Source organism: Centroberyx gerrardi, chromosome 3 (genome assembly GCF_048128805.1).
Source record: "Centroberyx gerrardi isolate f3 chromosome 3, fCenGer3.hap1.cur.20231027, whole genome shotgun sequence".
NCBI classification, from domain to species: domain Eukaryota; kingdom Metazoa; phylum Chordata; class Actinopteri; order Beryciformes; family Berycidae; genus Centroberyx; species Centroberyx gerrardi.
In genome coordinates this window covers 30,417,126-30,436,925 of record NC_135999.1, presented here as the reverse complement: position 1 = coordinate 30,436,925, position 19,800 = coordinate 30,417,126, and the positions used below count along the sequence as shown (strand labels likewise).

At 42.4% G+C, this 19,800-nt stretch overlaps 1 protein-coding gene across 1 annotated transcript; it reads left to right on the top strand.

Annotated features, from left to right (window-relative positions):
• The first annotated feature begins 11,574 nt into the window (after positions 1-11,574).
• prokr1a (prokineticin receptor 1a) lies at positions 11,575-18,501 on the top strand. Its single transcript, XM_071899880.2, has 2 exons — positions 11,575-12,008; positions 17,796-18,501. The coding sequence occupies exons 1-2, from the start codon at positions 11,575-11,577 to the stop codon at positions 18,499-18,501; spliced, it is 1,140 nt and encodes a 379-aa protein (XP_071755981.2).
• The last annotated feature ends 1,299 nt before the right edge of the window (positions 18,502-19,800 follow it).

The following is a 19,800-nucleotide window of genomic DNA, read 5'->3' as shown; positions in this document are numbered from 1 at the left end:
CCGTAGATGTTTTCCTCCTGGCTCTGCAGGCCCTCAAGGTTCAGCTGGGGATTTTCTTGCTGGGTTCAGCGCTCACACAGACTCACCAGATGCACTTCTAATGTTTTAATGGGAAGAGCCAACGATGCACATTTACACTTTGAATTTGAGTTGCATTCATTTTAATTTTTGATGCTTGAATTGCGATTGAACGAATGCGAGTTTGTTTTTCCAGAGTCAAAAAGGTCAGGAGTTGCAGCCGCAGAACATTTACATTTAAATTGATCACATCCTCATTGCAGCTGCAAAATTAACTCAAATATAAATGTAACCTCTTACATAATGTACACTAATCATTTGTACACTTTTTAAAGATCTTTTGATTTCTCTCTCTATAGGAAAACAGGTGTTTGAAAACATAAAGAAGTGGCCGTTCCTATGAAATGCATTAATTAAAACTATCATAAATAAGGTGTTTTATAGGTATAATTAAAAGTGTCATAAATAAGGTGTTTTACAGGCATTTTGCCATGTTATATGCGTTTTAGACACTGCAGTGATTTAATGTTTCCAGGTTTTCAGAGGATAATAAATAGTAAATACAGTGAAAGTGCATTACTTATAACTTATGCGGCTGTGCCATTTGACGTTTTCCTAGTGGGGAAAAAAAAACTCAGAAACCTTGTTTAAAAATTAATGCCATGTTAAAAGCTGTAAAACAACTCTGTGCACACCAAACACATTCTTGTAAACTTCAAATTGCATTTTAAAATCCGTTCTGTTCAGTTTTCATCAGTCTGACTTCATCTGTTCAGCTGCAGCACAATACTTCAACATGTCAGCCGACAGCTCATCAATACTGTTTTCACCAAATATATAGAGCCAGAAGAGAAGTATTGATCAGCGGCTGGACGAGGCTTCAGCACTTTCTGTGTTGTAATTAGCCAGCAGCTGCTAGGAGAGATGGAGGAGAGATTTACAGCTCACACTCCTCACAGTGATGGGAAAACACAGAGGTCTGACCAAGTTAACTGCTCGAGTCTCAAGTCTTCAGGCACAAGTCTCAAGTCTAAATGTAGAACAGCAAGTCAAGTCAGAACAAATCAAGAGTCCAGTATCAATGTAATATCTTAAAGAAAACTAAATATCTAGGACTTTTCAATGCAATATGGTTTTAATAGGATAGATACTTGGTAAGAGCATCATGAGTTTGATTTCTATAATCAGTTTCAACTTCAATAAATTCAATCATTCCATACAAATTCAGAAAACAGAATTTAAATGCAGTCATCTGCTGGAACAAATCTCATCACTTTCAATCTAAGTCATTTACACAAACACAAGATCTCAAGTCAAGACTTTAGAAACCTTTTCAAGTCTCAAGTCAAGTCTCAAGTCTTCTCTTCATGCAGCAAGTCAAGTCTCAAGCAATTCAAACTGTGACTCGAGTCCAAGTCATGTGACTCGAGTCCCCTCCTCTGGGAAAATGGGATCAGTTCATCTGAAGTGAAACTGACCGGTCTGATCCGGCTGCTGTGGTTAACATGAAGATGCAAACAAAATATTCTCAGGAGTCTTTTCCTCTGAAGAGTTAGATCAGACAGCCTGTATGTCCAAGAAGATTTCCTGTTTCAGAGCAGCAGCACCAAACACCTTTATATAAGAACATCAGTCAGAAGGAAAGGCCTTTTGATGGTGGGTATGGGGGGTGATTTGTGCCACCAGACAGCTAAATTTGAATCATGTGTTCTGAATTTGTCTGTGAAATTGAATGTTGGCATTTCCAACTGAATTTTAAAAAAACTGAACTTGTATTTAATATTCAGTCAAAATTAGTTGTATGTATTGCAATATTACAAATTTGTAAACTCTTCTCAACCTCTCAAAGGAACAATTTCAAGTTCAACTCTTTCAGATTGTGCCTGCTGAGGAAAACCAGCAGCCAGCAGATTTAATCAAACTAACTACAGAAGCCCTGAGCGGCAAAAGAACAGAAAGTAGGATTCTCTAATATCCTAAATCCCCCAAATCTAACTCCCAAATATCTAGGTTTCATCTATTTTCTTTGCTCCTGTGTTTCTCCCAATATATAAATATAATATATGGAACATAAAAATGACTAATTTCAAACAAGTTCAGTTCAAATTCAGAACACAATTAAAATTCAGCTGTCTGGTGGTTGTCTGGTTTTTCGGGGGTTTACAGCATTTCTACAGACATTTCACACCTCTTTTTGAATGGAGATTCTTCTTCTTTGGTGCAGCACTGTCTGTCTGCTGGCATTAATATGAAGAAGCAACATGAGCGGCAGAGGAAACTAAAGGGGGAAATAAGGACAAGATCAACCAGAGGTTTTGTTAACTGCAGTCATTATATTTGGCTTTTCTCAGATTTAAATGTGAGTCCTGTTTTTCAATCAATAATACATTTCAGCAAATTATTTCCTGCTCTGAAGCATCATGTGTGGAGTGACATTTGGAGGCTTCACATGCAGAAAAGCTTTTCCACCCCCACACACACACACACACACACACTGCTGTAAGTCTCCTCCCAGCTGTCAGGTCACACAGGGAAACATCCATCTGACTCCATTACAGCAGCAGGAAACATGAATTAACAAGACGAGTCACTTCACAAACACTGGAAGTGACTGGAGGACAGTCACTGAGCCGACAACACAAGTCATGTGTCAAGAAATATCTGTGAAGGAGTCGTGTTCTCCTCTCTTCACAACGCCACAACATGCTGAACGCTAAGCAAAGTCTGGCTAGAAGTTTTTTATTTTACTCACTGCAGCTTCAAAACATCAGAATCAGCTCAACTAATGAAGAAATGCAGAACAGATGAGGACTGAAAGCAGAAATAGTCAATATTAGTGTTGGATGTAGTTAAAGGCATTAACATAATTTTACACCTCTATTCATTTTCACGTTAGACTGAAAGGGGGCGGAGCCAGAATCCCATATTTGGACAGAAAAATTATGTCTCTGTTCACTGTGTCCATTTTACAGTCTTTTGGTTTCATCTGGATTTGAAACTCTCCAGTCTGAAGCTGATGTCTTCCATCTGATTTTAAAGTCGAGATGAAACTAAGGCGGGACATAACGTTGGGAGGAATTTGATTTGAACGTTGAAAAGTGGGCGTGTCAAAACACCCGAAGACACACCGAAGTACCATGCTGTTGCTAGCTAGCTAACTAATGAATCTTAGCTCTGTGCGCTAAAAGTTGAAGATTGATTGATGGGTGGATGTCATGATATTATTGGTTGAAATTGGTTGAGGCATGCTTACGTAAGCACACGGCATATTTTGTTTTACAGGAAAAAAACATGATTGAATTTTGATAAAAGAAATTGATTTTTTTTTTTTTTTTTTTGGCATATATTGTTAAGTAGGTGCACAATATGACCGGGGATGTGATCTAAAAGGGTTAAAAAGGCATTTTTCATTTCATCTTGACTTTAAAAAGTTATTAAAGCTCTTAATGAATCAGGAACCAAATGCTCTTTCAGAACAATCAACCTGTGTGCATTCTGCTTCATGCAACATGTTACTGTAATCTACATAAACTATGTAAGGGGTGAAGTGATGTCAACATTTTAATTTCAACTGAACTTACCAGCAGAAAAAGTTGAGAAAACAAGTAAAAACAGTCACATAAGTATATAAAGTAAGTACAGGTTAAAGTAAAAATAATTCCAACGTTTTCAGAAATCTTGTCCAGTATAGTTAACTGTGACTCCCCACCGCTGGTAAAAACATATCTGCATCAAACAAAACAATTTCCCAACAATTTCCAGTTTCCCAACAATCAATTTACACTCAGATATCTGTTTTTACCACACACACACACACACACACACACACACACACACACACACACACACACACACACCGACATGGGTGATTAATGTTAGCTGCCAATCTCAAACCACAGATAAACAAACCAGACTCTGCTGTTTATTTCTTTATTAGAAAAAGCAAGCAGGGATCAGAGATGAGAGAACAAATCAGACTCTCTCTCTCTCTCTCTCTCTCTCTCTCTCTCTCTCTCTCTCTCTCTCTCTCTCTCAGTTTACTCAGCTGTCTGCTGGAAAGGATTGTTGTGGTTGGAGGAAGTATTTTTATACAGAGGAAAACCTCAGTCCGTCACAGCAAAGACCCCTGGGAACACATGATCGATCGGACGTTTTCCCAAGGTCAACGTTTTCTATCAGATAAAGGTCTATCTGTGAGTGTGTGAGAAAGAGAGAGAGAGAGAGAGAGAGAGAGAGATTATATTTGTTATTTGTTTGCAGGTGTGAGTGTTTGAGGAAGTAAATTAGAAAAGGTTTGTGTGTGTGAGGAGAGAAGGATTGTACGTGTGTGTGTGTGTGTGTGTGTGTGTGTGTGTGTGTGTGTGGTCTGTTTTTAACTTGGCTTGATAAACTCCACTTCACTCCTCTGTCTGCCTTCCTGACTGAACAGCTGAGCTCCTGCCGCTCTCTGCTGATGCAGATTTAATGAAGAACGCACTAAAAATACCTGAGAAACAAGTTCCTGCGTCTACACTCTGAAAACTACGGCTTCTCAGATCTGTCTCAGGGTTCCTCGCTGGTTAAATAATCCCCAAAGGGTTCTTTCAGGAACCTCCATGTGTTTGGTGTTGCTGGAGTTAGGTTCAGGCTTCATGAACACTTTACGAGTTCCTCAAGGAACCATCTGGGGTCCCCTAAAGGTTCCTCAAAGGCCTTTAGTTTTGTGGGTTTGTACCTGTGCATTTATTGCATTTATTCATCAAAGAAAGAATCCACCCTAAAACTCTTCTTTACTGTTCCTGCTTTGTTGTGTTTTTCTTCTTGGTGGATAACCGGCCAATCGTAGATGAGGTGACGTCACCTCCAGATGTTTCCAGCAGCTACAATGGAGTTTGATATGAGAAAATGTTTCAGGATGTAAAACATCAGCGGTAAACGTCAGGTTTTGGTGTCAGTCCCTCAGAATCAAAGAGCGAGGGCTTCTTTCTAGAGCCGCCATTTTGCACCAAGAGACGTTCAACAATCATACAGGGAGAAATCCATCATAGAAGAGGAGAGAGACCAATTTCTCCACCACAGGAGCAGGAGAGAGACCAGAATGCACTGCAGCAGAGAGACAGGCTGGGGTTTGAGTAGGGGATGCAGCTGTGAACACAGACACGGCCCAGTGTTCATGAACTAGTTGGCTAGTTATATTTATATTCCAATACACCCACCTTTGATTGAAAGTCAGAAGTTCACCCTCTTCTCTGGAGGTTGTTGAAAGGCATTCTGGGAAACGTAGGAAATCACTAACTGCAGTAGAAGCAGACGAGGCAGGCTGAGGGAAAGTGAGTGAATTCACCAAAATGGTAAATTCCAACACTTCATCACAGAATAACTCCTGGAATGCACTGATGATATTTAACAGTGTTGGAGGATCTGAGGTGGATTGATCCTGATTCTGAGCATCTCTTGTTTCAGTGTACAACATTCAGTCTGTCACAACCTCCAGCTATATATTAACATACAAAATGATTCTCCACTGCGCTGCAGAGTGGAGCAGCCATCCAGAGACAGATTTATGATGACTAGCTCGGTGCAATCAGAAAGTGACTAAATCCTCTTTATTCAGCCACATATCTGCAGCGGCAGCGCTCAGGTCAACAGCTGACAGAGAGGGAGAATGTCCCAGCATGCACCTGTGTTGTCCAACATCAGCAGAGATTAATATGCTCCTTTACCACACAGCTGCAGGCTGCAACACATCATGTTCACTCAGATAAATTAGTTTAATTCCCAGAAGGCTTCAAACTTTGTTCATCTCCTTAAAGCTTTATTTCTCCAGGGAAGCAGCTCGTTCAGCTCCGCTCTGCTTCACACGCACAGTCACACACTTTCACACTGGGAGCTGACCAGTTCAGCCAGTTCAGCCTGTCAGTCTGATACTGGTGGACACTGAGCAGCTCTACTGCAGCAGGTTGGGGGTTCAGTGCCTTGCTAAAGGGAACCATGACAGTAGTTGTTGAGGAAGAAGAGAGAGTCACCTGTTCACTTTCCCTGCCAAGATTTTCACAATCCTCTCTGTTGTATATTACATTTACACTACCAGTCAAAAGTTTGGACACACCACATTTTTCTTTATTTTTGCTATTTCCCACAGTTTAGAATAACAGTAAAAACATCGAAACTATGAAATAACACAAATAGAATTATGCAGCGACCAAAAAAGTGTTAAACAAAGCAAAACTATCTTATATTTTAGATTCTTTAAAGTAGCCGCCTTTTGCCTTAATGGAAAGGCAAAGGCTTTGGAAAGAAATTCATACATAGGATCAACTTCACTATTTATATTTGACTAAGAAACTAATTTCAAGCATTTAAGCAGAAGCCTTTAGATCAAAATGGCTTTAAGAGAATGAAGAACACAGAACATTCAGTCACGTGGGTCCAGACTGTGGACTGGTGTGTTTATTGATATTTTTTAAGGCGAGGCAATTTCTATAGCACATTTCGTAAACAAAGGCAATCCAAAGTGCTTTACACAAGGTATACAAGGCAAAGGCAAGGCAAACTTTATTTATAGAGCACATTTCATACACAACACAAATTCAGTGCTTCACATAAAACACAAAGCCACAGAGAAAAGGAATGCTCTGGAAGTTTATTCCAGTAACTAGGAGCAGAATTACTAAAAGTAGCTTCACCAGATAGATATAGAAAGATAAGATATAAAACATTAGATAAGAAATATAGATAATTAAGTGTATAACAAGAGAGAATAAAGAATTAAAATGTGTAAAAAGAAAAAAAAGATCAAGTTGCATAGGCAGTGCAGAACAAAAAAGTTTTTGAGAAATAGTTTTTCACTTCTTTCTTACAGCAAATTTCACATTCTTTTCCATGCTCCCATGAGCTACGGTGGCCTGTAATTGACATAAACAATGAAGTTTGACACTGTAGAGCAGTAAGCTAGCTAAGCAGAGATCCAACAGAAACATCTAGTGAAGATGTAATATATCACCATGTTAAATAGTTTATTTATTGTACAGCTTTTAATTACAGTTACAGTCTCAAAGGGCGTCACATATTGAAAACAATAAATGAAAAGCTGCTCCATCTCTTCCTCAACACCTAAAACTGACAGCAGGTCAGTGTTTTCATCTGGGAGCCGGTCGATGGATCAGCATGATGTCAGCAGGCAGGAGATGATGAGATGTGGAAACTGAAAATAGTCTTTTCAGTCTCTGGGATGGATGGCTTTCTCATGTCAAATATCGGATATTTGCAGCCCACAGGCTTCTGTCAATAATTCATCAAGTGAAAGAGCTTGAGAAGGAAAGCTGAAAATCATTTTGTCTTCATTCTGCATATTCATGTCTGCAGCAGGTTATTAGAGACTGACACTGGACTGTTCCTCCAGTCAGGATCCTGGTCCTGCTCATCATGAAGGAAGGCGGTGCTGTCATGGTGAACACGGTGCCGACAGTAGAGGAGTGTGGAGACTGAGAGGAACCTGGAGGTGTGAGGGAGACCACGTCCAGAAGGGATTCAAGGACCAAGGACTGTAACATCATCGCCTGTTCCTCCCTGACTGAACAAAGAAAACACCTGACGTCCCTGCAGAAGAGACAACAAGCTCAGACAGGAAGAGACATTCATAATAATTTTAAAAAACCAACTGATTTTACAAATGCGACTTATTCCTATTGAAGGCTTAGCAGATGAAGACTGTGATATACAGTTGGTTTGACTACTGTTGCACTTACAAAATACACTTGCAATGTAAGTCGCATTGGACAAAAGCAAGTCTGCTAAATCACTGATTCTCAACCTTTTTCATATCAAGGACCCTAATTTAGTCCACATTAGAGCCACAGACCCCCATTTGATGAGATTTTGTCTCTCGGACCCAAATCTGAGAATATTTTTATTGTCAGATATGATTTTCTCCAGAATCCCATGACTATCTGTATTGTAGGTAGAGAGATAACAGAGAAACTATGATCAGAGCAGTCATTCTTCTACATTCTCTAACTGTGTTAACTAAATGAAATAATGGTGAAGTTTAACAATTTATCAGTTTGCTGGGGACCCCCTGGAACCCCCTCAAGGACCCCTGGTGGTCCCCGGACCCCACGTTGAGAACCACTGTGCTAAATGATGTAAAGTTGTGAATTTTCTAATATGACAACCTGTAGTTTTTTGGTGGCTGAGGGATCAGGCGGTGCAGAGATATTTACTGCTGCAGAATGAAGAGGAGAAAATCCATATTAGACATGTAGGCTAATCAATGTCGTAATTTATTAAAAACCAAACTGCGTGGCAATAGGCTACTAGTTATTTACATGGGATGCCAAACAACAGTAATAAATGACATCATTGTTACCATCAGGTATTAACATGCTCTCTGCCTCCTAAACGTCACATCTCGGCAATTCAGACTTTCCCAGTCATGTTTACCACTTTGTTGGCTGGTTCCTGTGTGCGGGATTTCCGAGAGCACCTGAAGGCAGCACGACTCCCAGCCACTCTGAAATATGAATTCGTGTTTTAATGGAAAACTTACTGCTCACCTTTTTACTGCTGCTTTTGAATAAGTTGTTTTTCTAAGCACAGCCTGCTTCATGTTCCTTCAGTTCCTTCATGATGTTTCTTCAGCCTGACCTGACCTGTCCACCTGCTGTGTTCCACTGCAGGTGGACATTTGGTGAATCGATAAAATTCTATTTGATTTAATTTGATTTGGACTCTTTGACTGACTGCACGCGTCAATCTGTCCAGAGATGACAGATGATCTATAGATCTAAAGCGTGGAGCTGAAAACACAAACCTGAATAGATTCAATGAAACGTTTCCACTGATCTCATTAATAAGAATAAGAAATTATGATCCACGTGTGAGGGGGTTTCCTCAATGGATAAGGGGTGGATCCGCTGGTGGAGGGGTGTGTGTGTGTGTGTGTGTGTGTGTGTGTGTGTGTGTGTGTGTGTGTGTGCTGGAGGGTGGGGGGTGTATCGCGGGGACGCGCCTCAGACTGCCATTCAGCTACAGAGCGCATGGAGAGCAGCGGCAGGACTGACTTCAGGTCTGTATCCTTCACTTCTCTCTTTAGTTATTTACCGCGTAGGCTACTTCTGTTTGCCTTTCACTGGTTTTAGACACTACATTATAATCTATTTTTTTGTAAATCAGGTTTATTATCATTTAGCCTAAACATCCTATATCCAATACATGCAGCCTATACAGAAAGCCACCTGCAAAATCCTCAGAACTACAGAATAAAACCTGACTGTCGGACTGTGGATTTCACAGATGAAATCAGATTTTGTGTCGCCTTGATACTTTATGTGATAAAAAAGGTAAAACGTTTCCTCTTCCCGGACCCAATTAGAGACATGCATGCGTAATACACACTCATCTGCAGTGTTCATCACATGCGTATAGCAATAAAACGTCTTATTTTCAGCTTGTTCGGTTGTTGCATTATCTTAAGTAATTTTGTTTTATCCATTTCTTATTCTCTGCTGCTGCTTCCTCACGAGGATCATTCAAGTTTATTCTAATATAGTCTAATTTAATCTAATTTAATCTACAGCATGCAGCAGCAGCGTGTTACCGTGACTTACTGTGACAAACTGTTAATGAACATTCCCTCACTTGTGTTAAGTGATGATTACATTATTACCGTGTTAAAAGCAGAATTAACGAGCCTCTCTGACTGAATTACTGCTGCTGTAAACTACAGTTTAACCCGCTGACTGCAGCTGTAGTTTGATTAGTGATGTAGTGGAGGATTAACAACTATCCTAATTTTACCCATATTTTTACGCTGACAATCTTTATGATGTGAATTCAAAGTAGATCACAGTAAGTAGTTTCAAACTGATGTAAATTATAAAATAAAAACTATGAATAAATGAATGATTTTCTGAAAATACAGATTTTTTCTATTATCCTGGTGGCTGTTTGCATAGCTCGCCCTCCTTTTTATTTAGCATTATGTCACTATCTGTAGGTGTCACTGACAGACAGCTCATTTTAAGGCACAAACCTCCACTAACGCTGAACAATCCTCCAACTTGCTGTTCCACCCAAACGCATCATTCCTGTCACTTCAGTTTTAAGTTAAATTGATTTCTTCACCGTTGAATCAAGTCTCTAGTTTCATATTTCTGGCTACAAAACGAGACTCATCTAACGGTGGAAATCTCAGATCTGAATCAAAACCAGAATCTAATCAGTTGTTCCTCAGTCCAAGGCCGATCCCTCCACCACATTTCAACAAAAGGCATTCATCAACATCCTCCACATATTTATAATGTTTGAATGTTACTTTAGGCTTGTGTGGTGTTATTTTTGAAAAAAGAAACTTTTGGGTTTAAATATTTCAAAAGAAAGTTCCTAACAGTTTTTGCCAGCTGGGACTTCAAATGTTTGATGCTCAGTAGTCAGAACTGAACTGCAGCCAGACAGAAACCTACAACTCCAAACTCACACAATCTCTCCACATGGATTCCTGAACTGTATTCAGGACGATTTTAATGATTCAGTATGATTTATGATTTTAACTCATTTCAATGTGTTTGAGTCGTTTTTGTCCCCCATGATGAAATCAGGGGAGAGACTATATGGATCCATCCGTCCATCACACACAATATCTCAGACACCGCTGATCAGATTTTCATGAAACTTCAGGAACGATGCGTCTCATTGTTCCATTCTGGCATTTTTAAAATGACAGGAGCTACAACTTTTGTTTACTCACTGGATTTTGCTGAAACTTGGGGGAATGATGCATCTCACCACTGAGTTCTCACATTTTCCAAATTATGCCAATCAGCGTAAGTGTGCGTGTGTGTGTGTGTGTGTGGGGGGGGGCAAACGGGGGCAAACACACTGCAACGGCCGCTGCAGAATGCCAAAGCAAATACATTAACAGGAAACACGCTGCAAATTCAGAAACGATGCAGAGTGAGAGAGAGAGACAGAGAGAGAGACAGAGAGAGAGAGAGAGAGAGATATGCAGCACATTCAGGTCAGTCAGTCATTAACGCTTCATGAGACGGCCTCTAGAGGGAGTCTTGTCTAAGAGATGCAGCAGACCAGCAGCGTTGACCTCAATCCAACAGTCTCTCTCTCTCTCTCTCTCTCTCTCTCTCTCTCTCTCTCTCTCCGCATTCCTCTTCCGCATTCCTTCATTTGCGGCATCTTTCCAGTGTCGTATTTGCTTTGGGTGTTTTTGCGTTTGCATCGTTTCTGAACTTGCAGTGTGTTTCTCCTAATGCAGTTGCTTTGGGCCGCTGCAGTGTGTTTTCCCCCGCCGGCCACCGTAGGGCACGGCATCATCCATGTGTCAGGCGCAAAATCTCAGACATCACTGATCCCCGAGTTTTGATGAAACTTGGGGAGATGATGCATCTCACCGCTGAGTTCAGCATCCAGACTGACACTGATTGGCCAAAGAGGACCTACAGCTCCAGCAAGGAGACATGTTTGTTCCTGATTGGTCCAGACAACATGTTCACTGTCGCCTTGTTAATTTCTGTTTGCTCTGGTCCCTGCAGATACTGTCTGAGCATGCCGGCCTGATCCAGAATGGGCGACTCCAGCAACGGCAGCCTGTCCGAGACGTCGGCGGACTCCTTCCTGGCGAGCTACGACCTGGACTACGAGGTTCCCCCGGAGGAGATCCCCGACACCACGCGGGGCCGCGCCTTCTTCGTGGCCACCATAGTGATCGGCGTGGTGCTGGTGGGCATCATGCTGGTGTGCGGCGTGGGAAACTGCCTGTTCATCGCCAGCCTGGCCCGCTACAAGCAGCTCCGCAACCTCACCAGCCTGCTGATCGCCAACCTGGCGGTGTCGGACATCCTGGTGGCGGCGGTGTGCTGCCCCTTCCTGCTGGACTACTACGTGGTGAAGCAGCTGTCCTGGGAGCACGGCCTGCTGCTCTGCGCCTCAACCAACTACCTGCGCACCGTCTCCCTCTACGTCTCCACCAACGCTCTGCTGGCCATCGCCGTGGACCGGTACTCTCCGTTTAGTTACCTCATTTTAGTTTTTTTATTAGCAGTATTTTTATGTTAAGTACAACAGACATGACAAATCAAACACACAGTACATCACAAGACACCAAAAACAAAAACAAATTATATTACAAAACAAATTACAAAACATCAACTAGACACTGGACATTCAACATTACAGGCAGGCAGGGAAAGTAAGATGATCTGTGAATTGAAGCGTCGTACACTCACCGTTTATATCTATTTTTTGCATTTATTTAATACCTAGCCTTTATCTATCAATTTGTCTATTTATCATTTTAGTTTTTTTTTTTTATTCTTTTAATTTTATTTGCTCCTCCTCTTTTTTGCAGATGTCCCTAAGAATGCCATGACTTATTGCTTTTCCCTTACAGAAAGGTGAAAAGTCACATGTGAAAACCCACATGTGGATTCAGAGCACATATGCTTTTTGGGCACATGTTGGTTTTCATATGCAACACTTGAAAGTTCCCATTTCCCGTGTGAAAATGACATTTTCACCAATGAATTGTCTCTTTGCATGTGAAATTAAGATTTCACATGTGAAACAAATAGGATGATCTGTAATGGCAGGTGAAAATGTGAAGAATATGTTCACATGTGGAAAAAAAAAAGGTCTCATGTATGAATTGAAATTTTCTTTCTTCCTTCCTCCCTTCTTTTCCTCCTTTCTCTTCCTTCCTTTCTGTCTTTCTTCCTTCCTCTTTCCCATCTCTTCTCTTTTTCCTCCCTTACTTGCTTTCTTTCATTCCTTTCTCTCTTTTCTTTCTTCCTTCCCCCTACTGTTCTTCTTCTTTTCCTTCCGTCCTCACTTTCTTCCTTCCTTCTTTCAGGTTTCCCACCCCCATTTTCAAAGGAGACTGCTGCTGTCCTGCTGTGTGTGTGTGTGTGTGTGTATGTGTGTTTGTGTGTGTGTGTGTGTGTGTGTGTGTGTATGTTGCCCTTATCACCTCCATCCTTAGCCCTGCATGCTGAACCAGTATTCATGTCACTTCTAACATTCACTCTGCTGCTGAGTCGCCCTGCTGCGCCGCCGAGACAAGATCCTGTTTGTCATGTTTCTGCTACAAGCATCGTGTGTGTGTGTGTGTGTGTGAGTGTGTGTGTGTGTGAGAGAGAGAGTGGGGGGGGTGGTAACAAGCAAGGGTCCTATTTCTGGTTTGTTTGCTGTAACCACAGTTTATGTAAAACAATGCAGAAAGAAAGCATCGTTTCTCTTCTAGTGTAATTGGTTCTGTGCCAGAGGAACAAACAGTCAGTACACTCAGAAAACCAGGGGTTCATCAGCGGTTCTTTAAGATCCCGGGGGAACCAATGAGCAGATTCCTTGAAAAAAATATCCTCAAAAGTTTCCTTTAAGGACCCTATATGTCTTAGAAGTCAGCGCTCCGGAGCTCTTTCTGAAGGGGTTCCTCAGGGAATCCTCCAGGTTCCTCTGGGGTTTCCCTGCGGCTGCGGTCTGAAGACCCTGTAAAGGTTCCTTTGAAGATCTTTACCTTTGAAAGCGTCTCACTGATTTTTATCTCATCCGTTTACCAGTAGAGGAGCGAACAGAGTTTTATGAAGTTCAGGAAGATGGCGCTTCAGAGAGGAAATTAATTATTAAGAAGTGCGGGGAGACAGAGGGGCGGAAACGCTCCTGACAGAACTGCTGTTGTTATTGACTTGATTGATGTCAAAGCAGCAATCCATGAATTCCTCGTCTTTGTAAAAACTTTTGTCTCCATCTTTGGTGCTCAGCGCTCTTTGCTGTGATGTTTCTGCACTGCACTTCCCAGAGATCACCTGTCAATCAAACAGTGTGGGCGGAGCTGTGACGTCCTCTTCCTTGGATTTTCTGATGGTGGAGCTATGACTCACCGTTAATTAGAGCAACAAGGAGATTCGACCGCACATCAACTTCTTTGGAAGAAAACAGGCAGCAAAAATAAAGAAAGATTCACTGGAGCAAACGGACGGTTTGACAAACTGTCCCTTCTACCCTGCTGTTGATATTAGAGCAGCTATATACTGTAGAGTCACTACTACCTGACTCTGATGAAGATGCAGTAGCATTGAAACATTAGTCATTGCAGCTTCAATAAAGGGCCAAACTGTCTGTGTGCTCCAGTGAATCTTTCTTCATTTTTAGACCGTTACTTAAAGGATAACGCTGGTGTTTTTTTAATGCATTTCTTACCGTCAACAAATCCTCTGAAAATAACAAAATCAACAATGTGTTTGCTCTACTCCCATTACTTTCCCACTTCCCACGTTCCGTTTTTAGCCGTCAACCCGGAAGTCATTGGCTCCAATTGTAAGCTAAAAACCTTTAAATACAGCTCATAAAGACATAGTTTACATTTTAAAAATTGCTAACTGTTACCACGAAAAGTCAGATTACCAGATCAAATTCAAATGGGAACAAATTCTTCATTACGCCGGGGACTATTTTCTGTGCTACGGAACTACTTTCCTGAGATCGCAAACGTGCAATCATGTTTCTGTGGGTTGTTCATCTTCAGCGCCTCATGTGCTTGCCCTCCTGTGTGATCCTGTATAGATGTCTTATAGTGTCTTATAGTGTCAGGGGGCCTAATGTTCTGCCTCAACAACAGAGGGCGAATTTCTACCCTGTGACCTGTGAAAAACAACAAGACGGGGTGAGGACATTTTCCAAGCTGCTGATTCAAATTTGAAAAAAAGAAGTTTCAGTGGGAAAATTGTGTTGGGTTTTGCACTCATGGTGCTAAGAGCATCTGGGTTTATGGCTCATGTGTGTACAGTGCTCAGCGTTACTAAACTTATTAAACTGGTGCTGTTCCAATGTGCAGAGAAAGCAGGTTTAATCAGATCATGCCATTCTCTTCCTGCATTTTCCTTCCTTCCTCTGTCCCCTTCTTTCCTTCCTTCCTTTTTCTCTCTTCCTTTCTCTTCCCATCTCTCTTTCTTCCTTCTTCTTTCCCCTCCCTTCATTCCTTTTCTTTCTTTCTTCCTTCCTTGCCATACATGAAGGCAACAGGATACAGGTTCCCACAACATGTGAAACTTCAATTGACTCTTTTCACACTTCCGGATTTTACGGAAGTTGGAAATCGTCATAGTTGGGAAACTCAGCAGCAGTAGCGGTGTTTATGAAATGAGAATAATGCGTCCATGGAAGACACACCTTGAGTATTTCCGTCCTCACTGCGATATCCACCAGATGTTTCAACAAAAGACATCGTTCTTTTGGTGGACCAGTTTTCGATTACAAAGAGGAAGAAGCTTGACAAACGTGCGTCTGTAGCAACGGTAACTAGAGAAAAAAACATAACGCTACATCCGGTTTTAGTCGCCATATTGTGAAATGGGCCTGGAGGGGGATTCTGGGATGTCAGAAGTTCCTGTTGATCCTCCTGGAGGTGTGGTGGGTCTGATTCAGCCAGACCTGAGTGATGGGAGGGGAACACTTGATAACCTCAGAGACAGGCCGCCTCTCACCCCCCCTCCGCTTCCCCCAACATCAAAGCTAGGTTTGGATGTAGGCAGTCATCAGGCGGTCTTCTGCTGTTGACCAGTGTGACTCTTCAGAGGTTAGCGATGCGTTTTCATTCAGTACAGTGACTGTAAAGCCATGACAAGCTGTTTAAGCGTTTGTTTTCAGAGACAGTGGAAGCCTGTTTTAGTGATGAATTTGTATAAAATGACCACAGAATAGTAAAAGAATAGAAAATGACGTCCAACAACAGGCTGAAGCATCAAATCCCATCAAGGCAACATTGACTAGACTGGGTGTCGTTATGCTTCAGTGGGCCAAGAAATCTATAAAGGAGGAGAAGTCAGACTGGTCAGAGCCGTGTGTGTGTGAGCGCTAATTGGAGAGAAACTGTAAAGCCTGCAGCACAGTTTGTATTGTAGTGAATGGGAAGACCACACGCTGTGCACAAACATGCATTGGCTTTTCAACTATTGATTGGAGTTCACATTTGCGGATTTGTGCTCCAAGTTTGCTCTAGCATGGTGTATGTTCTTTCTTTCTTTGCTTAGCACAGCATCAGACCGGAGACGCTCTGCCTGCTGATGCAGTGATCGGTGTTTCTCTGGTTCTGCCCACTGTGACCAATAAGCTCCTCAGTGAAATCCATCACCGGTTTTAGCTAGCATGATCTCAGCGGCTGAGAGAGGAAGTCAGTTGAGTAAGGTTCCCCCCGTTTCATTTATCATGGCTGACATCCCCAACCGTGTAAAAATAGCATCTGCAAGGAAAGATGGATAATCTCTCCACAAAATGTCAAAGCGGTTCCAGATTCCCTGTGAATTGCAGAGCCGAACATCTGGCAGCGTATCTGATCATGTCCTGCTAAGATCTGGATCAACGGTACAAAGTTTGTGCCACTGATAACAGTAAAATCCAGCGTATTCACCATGTGCCAGATATAAATTAAAGTTCATTACCATTTTTGGTTGACATCCAAAAGTAGGACCAAACCATCAACTTGCAAGACTTTAATCCAACACTGGCTTCCAATCTGGATTACTACTCCTCCTGCTGTCACTTAAAGTAAAAATCAGAAATCAAATTAAGCGCTGGCATGACTGGCATCCTCGACATCACTGTAAGAGTGAATTTACAGAGCGTATTCAGCTAATGTTCTCCAGATATTCTGAACTGTGTCTCATCAGAATCTGTCAGCGTGACGCATGCAGTGTCTGACTGTTATTGATCCAGGATTGTATTGGTCACAAATCCCTCCGAGTCACGGGTGATTCAAGTTTTAGTAATGTCAGAAGATTTTGTAGTGGCTGAGTTAAGGGCATCTGGTAATGATTTTTAATGTTTGAGCTACATGGAGCTCCGTATAGGTGGGGTTTACCTCATCAGGTCAATTCAGACAGCATGAAATTGTACAGACATACACTAAATAAATGAATACATATACTGTATATATATATATACTGAACAAAAATATAAACACAGCACTTTTGTTTTTGCTCCCATTTTTCATGAGTTGAAATAAAAGATCTAAGACTTTTTCTATGCACACAAAAGGCTTATTTCTCTCAAATTTTGTTCACAAATTTGTTTAAATCCGTGTTAGTGAGCACTTCTCCTTTGCCAAGATAATCCATCCACCTGACAGGTGTGGCATATCAAGATGCTGATTAAACAGCATGATTATTGCACAGGTGTGCCTTGGGCTGGTCACAATAAAAGGCCACTCTAAAATTTATATCTATATCCATACTTTGAAGCACTCATTACCTATCTGGTAAACCACAGCTCTGGTGTGCCAAGCAGGTCAAAACAAACACTAAGAACCGGTGCAAATGCTATTTCACAAGAGATTTCATCCACTAAGGGTGAAGTGAGTTAGAAAATGAGCCCACTTCCAAACAACACCTTTCAATGCATGTAATGGTGTGTAAAATTTTGAACGGCGGGAACAAAGAAAAGTAATCGCCTGATCTCATGTCCAGCTGTGTTGAACGCAGCTGTAATTCATATAGCTGCATCTTAATATTTCATTTCTTGTGTAATCTTGTCTTTTTTCTCGGTTAATTTTCCTCAATTTTATGATATTTTTCTGTGTAAACCTGACAAATTACACACGATCAGAGGACTGTTTGGTGTAGTTTCATACTGTTTGATGATCGGCAGTGAGGACGGCACTCACTGCTGAGTGAATCCAATCACAGGTGGAAGCGCAGGTGGAAACAGTGTGAGACTGATCCTCTGTTGGAGTCTTTTAAAGTTTGTGAACCGCACACTGTCCGCAGCTCTTTAAAAAGACCCGTCTCTGTCTGCAGGTACATGGCCATCGTTTACCCTCTGAAGCCTCGTATGAAGCACCAGACGGCCTACTGCCTGATCCTGACGGTCTGGATCGTGCCCATCGTCATCTCCATCCCCTCGGCCTACATGGCCTCGGAGACGACGTACCCGCACGTGGCCAGCCGGACCCACAAGACCTTCTGCGCCCAGATCTGGCCCGTGGACCAGCAGGTTTACTACCGCTCCTACTTCTTGTTCGTCTTCGCCCTGGAGTTCATGGGCCCGGTGACGGTCATGGCGGTTTGCTACATCCGGATCTCCAGGGAGCTGTGGTTCAAGAACGTGCCGGGTTTCCAGACGGAGCAGATCCGGAAGAGGCTCCAGAGGCGTCGGAGGACAGTGGTGGTGCTGATCCTGGTGCTGGCCGCCTACGTCCTCTGCTGGGCGCCGTACTACGGCTTCACCCTGCTCCGCGACTTCTACCCCACCCTCATCTCCCGGGACAGGAACTCCCTGGTGGCCTTCTACATCATCGAGTGCATCGCCATGAGCAACGGGGTCATCAACACCCTCTGCTTTGTGAGTGTTCGAAACAACACCAAATGCCTGAGGACGGTAAGCAGGTTCCCGCTGAGGTCGGTGACCTTTGTGGCAAGCAAGATGAAGACGGTGGACGAAGGCGAGGCGCGAACCTCCTCCGTCCGAGTGACAGAGGAGATGGAGGGAACTCGGCCGAGATAGAGGTTCAACATGAGGTTAAAACTGTGCTGGACCCTGCAGGCAGACCACTAGCAACCACATCACCATGCAACTCCAACAGGCAATTTAAACTCAGATTGCTGGCTGTAGCAGCAATAGAGTTGCATCGAATGTGGGACATAAAGCAGGGCTAGCACCATGTCACCCAAAAGTTCATCTGCAGCCAACTGTCAAGGGTCAACAGATAAGGAGACGAGGCAGCTGTGGTCAACTTGGGACGATGTTTCTCCACTTGTAGAAAATGAATATACTTCCAGCAGCTGGTTTCTGGAGCGGCTGCAGTGTGAACACAGTGTGTGTGTGCAGTTAGACATCTTAAAATATAAAAGACTTTATCAGGCAGGACTGCATACAGCCGACCCCCAACTGAGACAAGAAAGCACATCAGCTGGACGGACTGGTTCCAGACAAAAGTGTCTCCAGTGACGCTGAAACACACTGCGTTAACGTTAACATGTTCAAACAGGTAAAACATCACAGCCTCCGTGCTTGGAGACGCTGTGGACTGATCTGTGTAACTCGTGGAAAACCGGGTGGAGTTTTTGTGTTTTGATGATGAGAAAGTCACATGTTGTAAGAGCTTTCACTATGTTTTTGCAGAAAAAGAGAAGTGCTTGATATCCAGTGATCAGGAATAACAAATAGGTGGAACAGTGGTCAAAAAATAATGTTTGGTTTGTTCGAAGATGGCGGACGGCAGCGAGTAGAGACGTGTGGGTCTGACTCGGGGGGGGAGAATATCGGTCCTTTAACAGTTAACTCGCAGAATCAATTAATCTAAGAGCAATCTACCTATTCTCTTTATTGAGTTTTTCTTTCAACGTTGTCTATGGCCAGAAACTCTCAAGATTAACGCAAGTACGCCTAACAAACAACTGATCCTATAAGCTCCTCAGTCTAAATGCCAACCCGTTCCAAACTAGAGATGGAAAAGTTACAGCAAACATTGAACGTGCTTGTGGAATTGAACCAAGCTCTTACAAAAAAAATGGACAAAATAGACGCTCTTTTTTCCAAGCTAGACCTTCTGACGGTGTCTGTGGAGTCCATCGGAAATAGACCGGAGAAAACCGAGGCCGTACTACATGAGCACGCAGCCAAACTTGACAAGCAAGAATTACGCATTCAAACACTGGAAAAGGATTTACAAGAGGCTTTCACCGAAATCAACCGACTTGAAAACAGATCAAGAAGACATAACCTGAGATTGTTGAACTTACCGGAGAAGAGTGAATCTGGCTACAACATGGTATTATTCCTTGCCAACACCCTCACCGAACT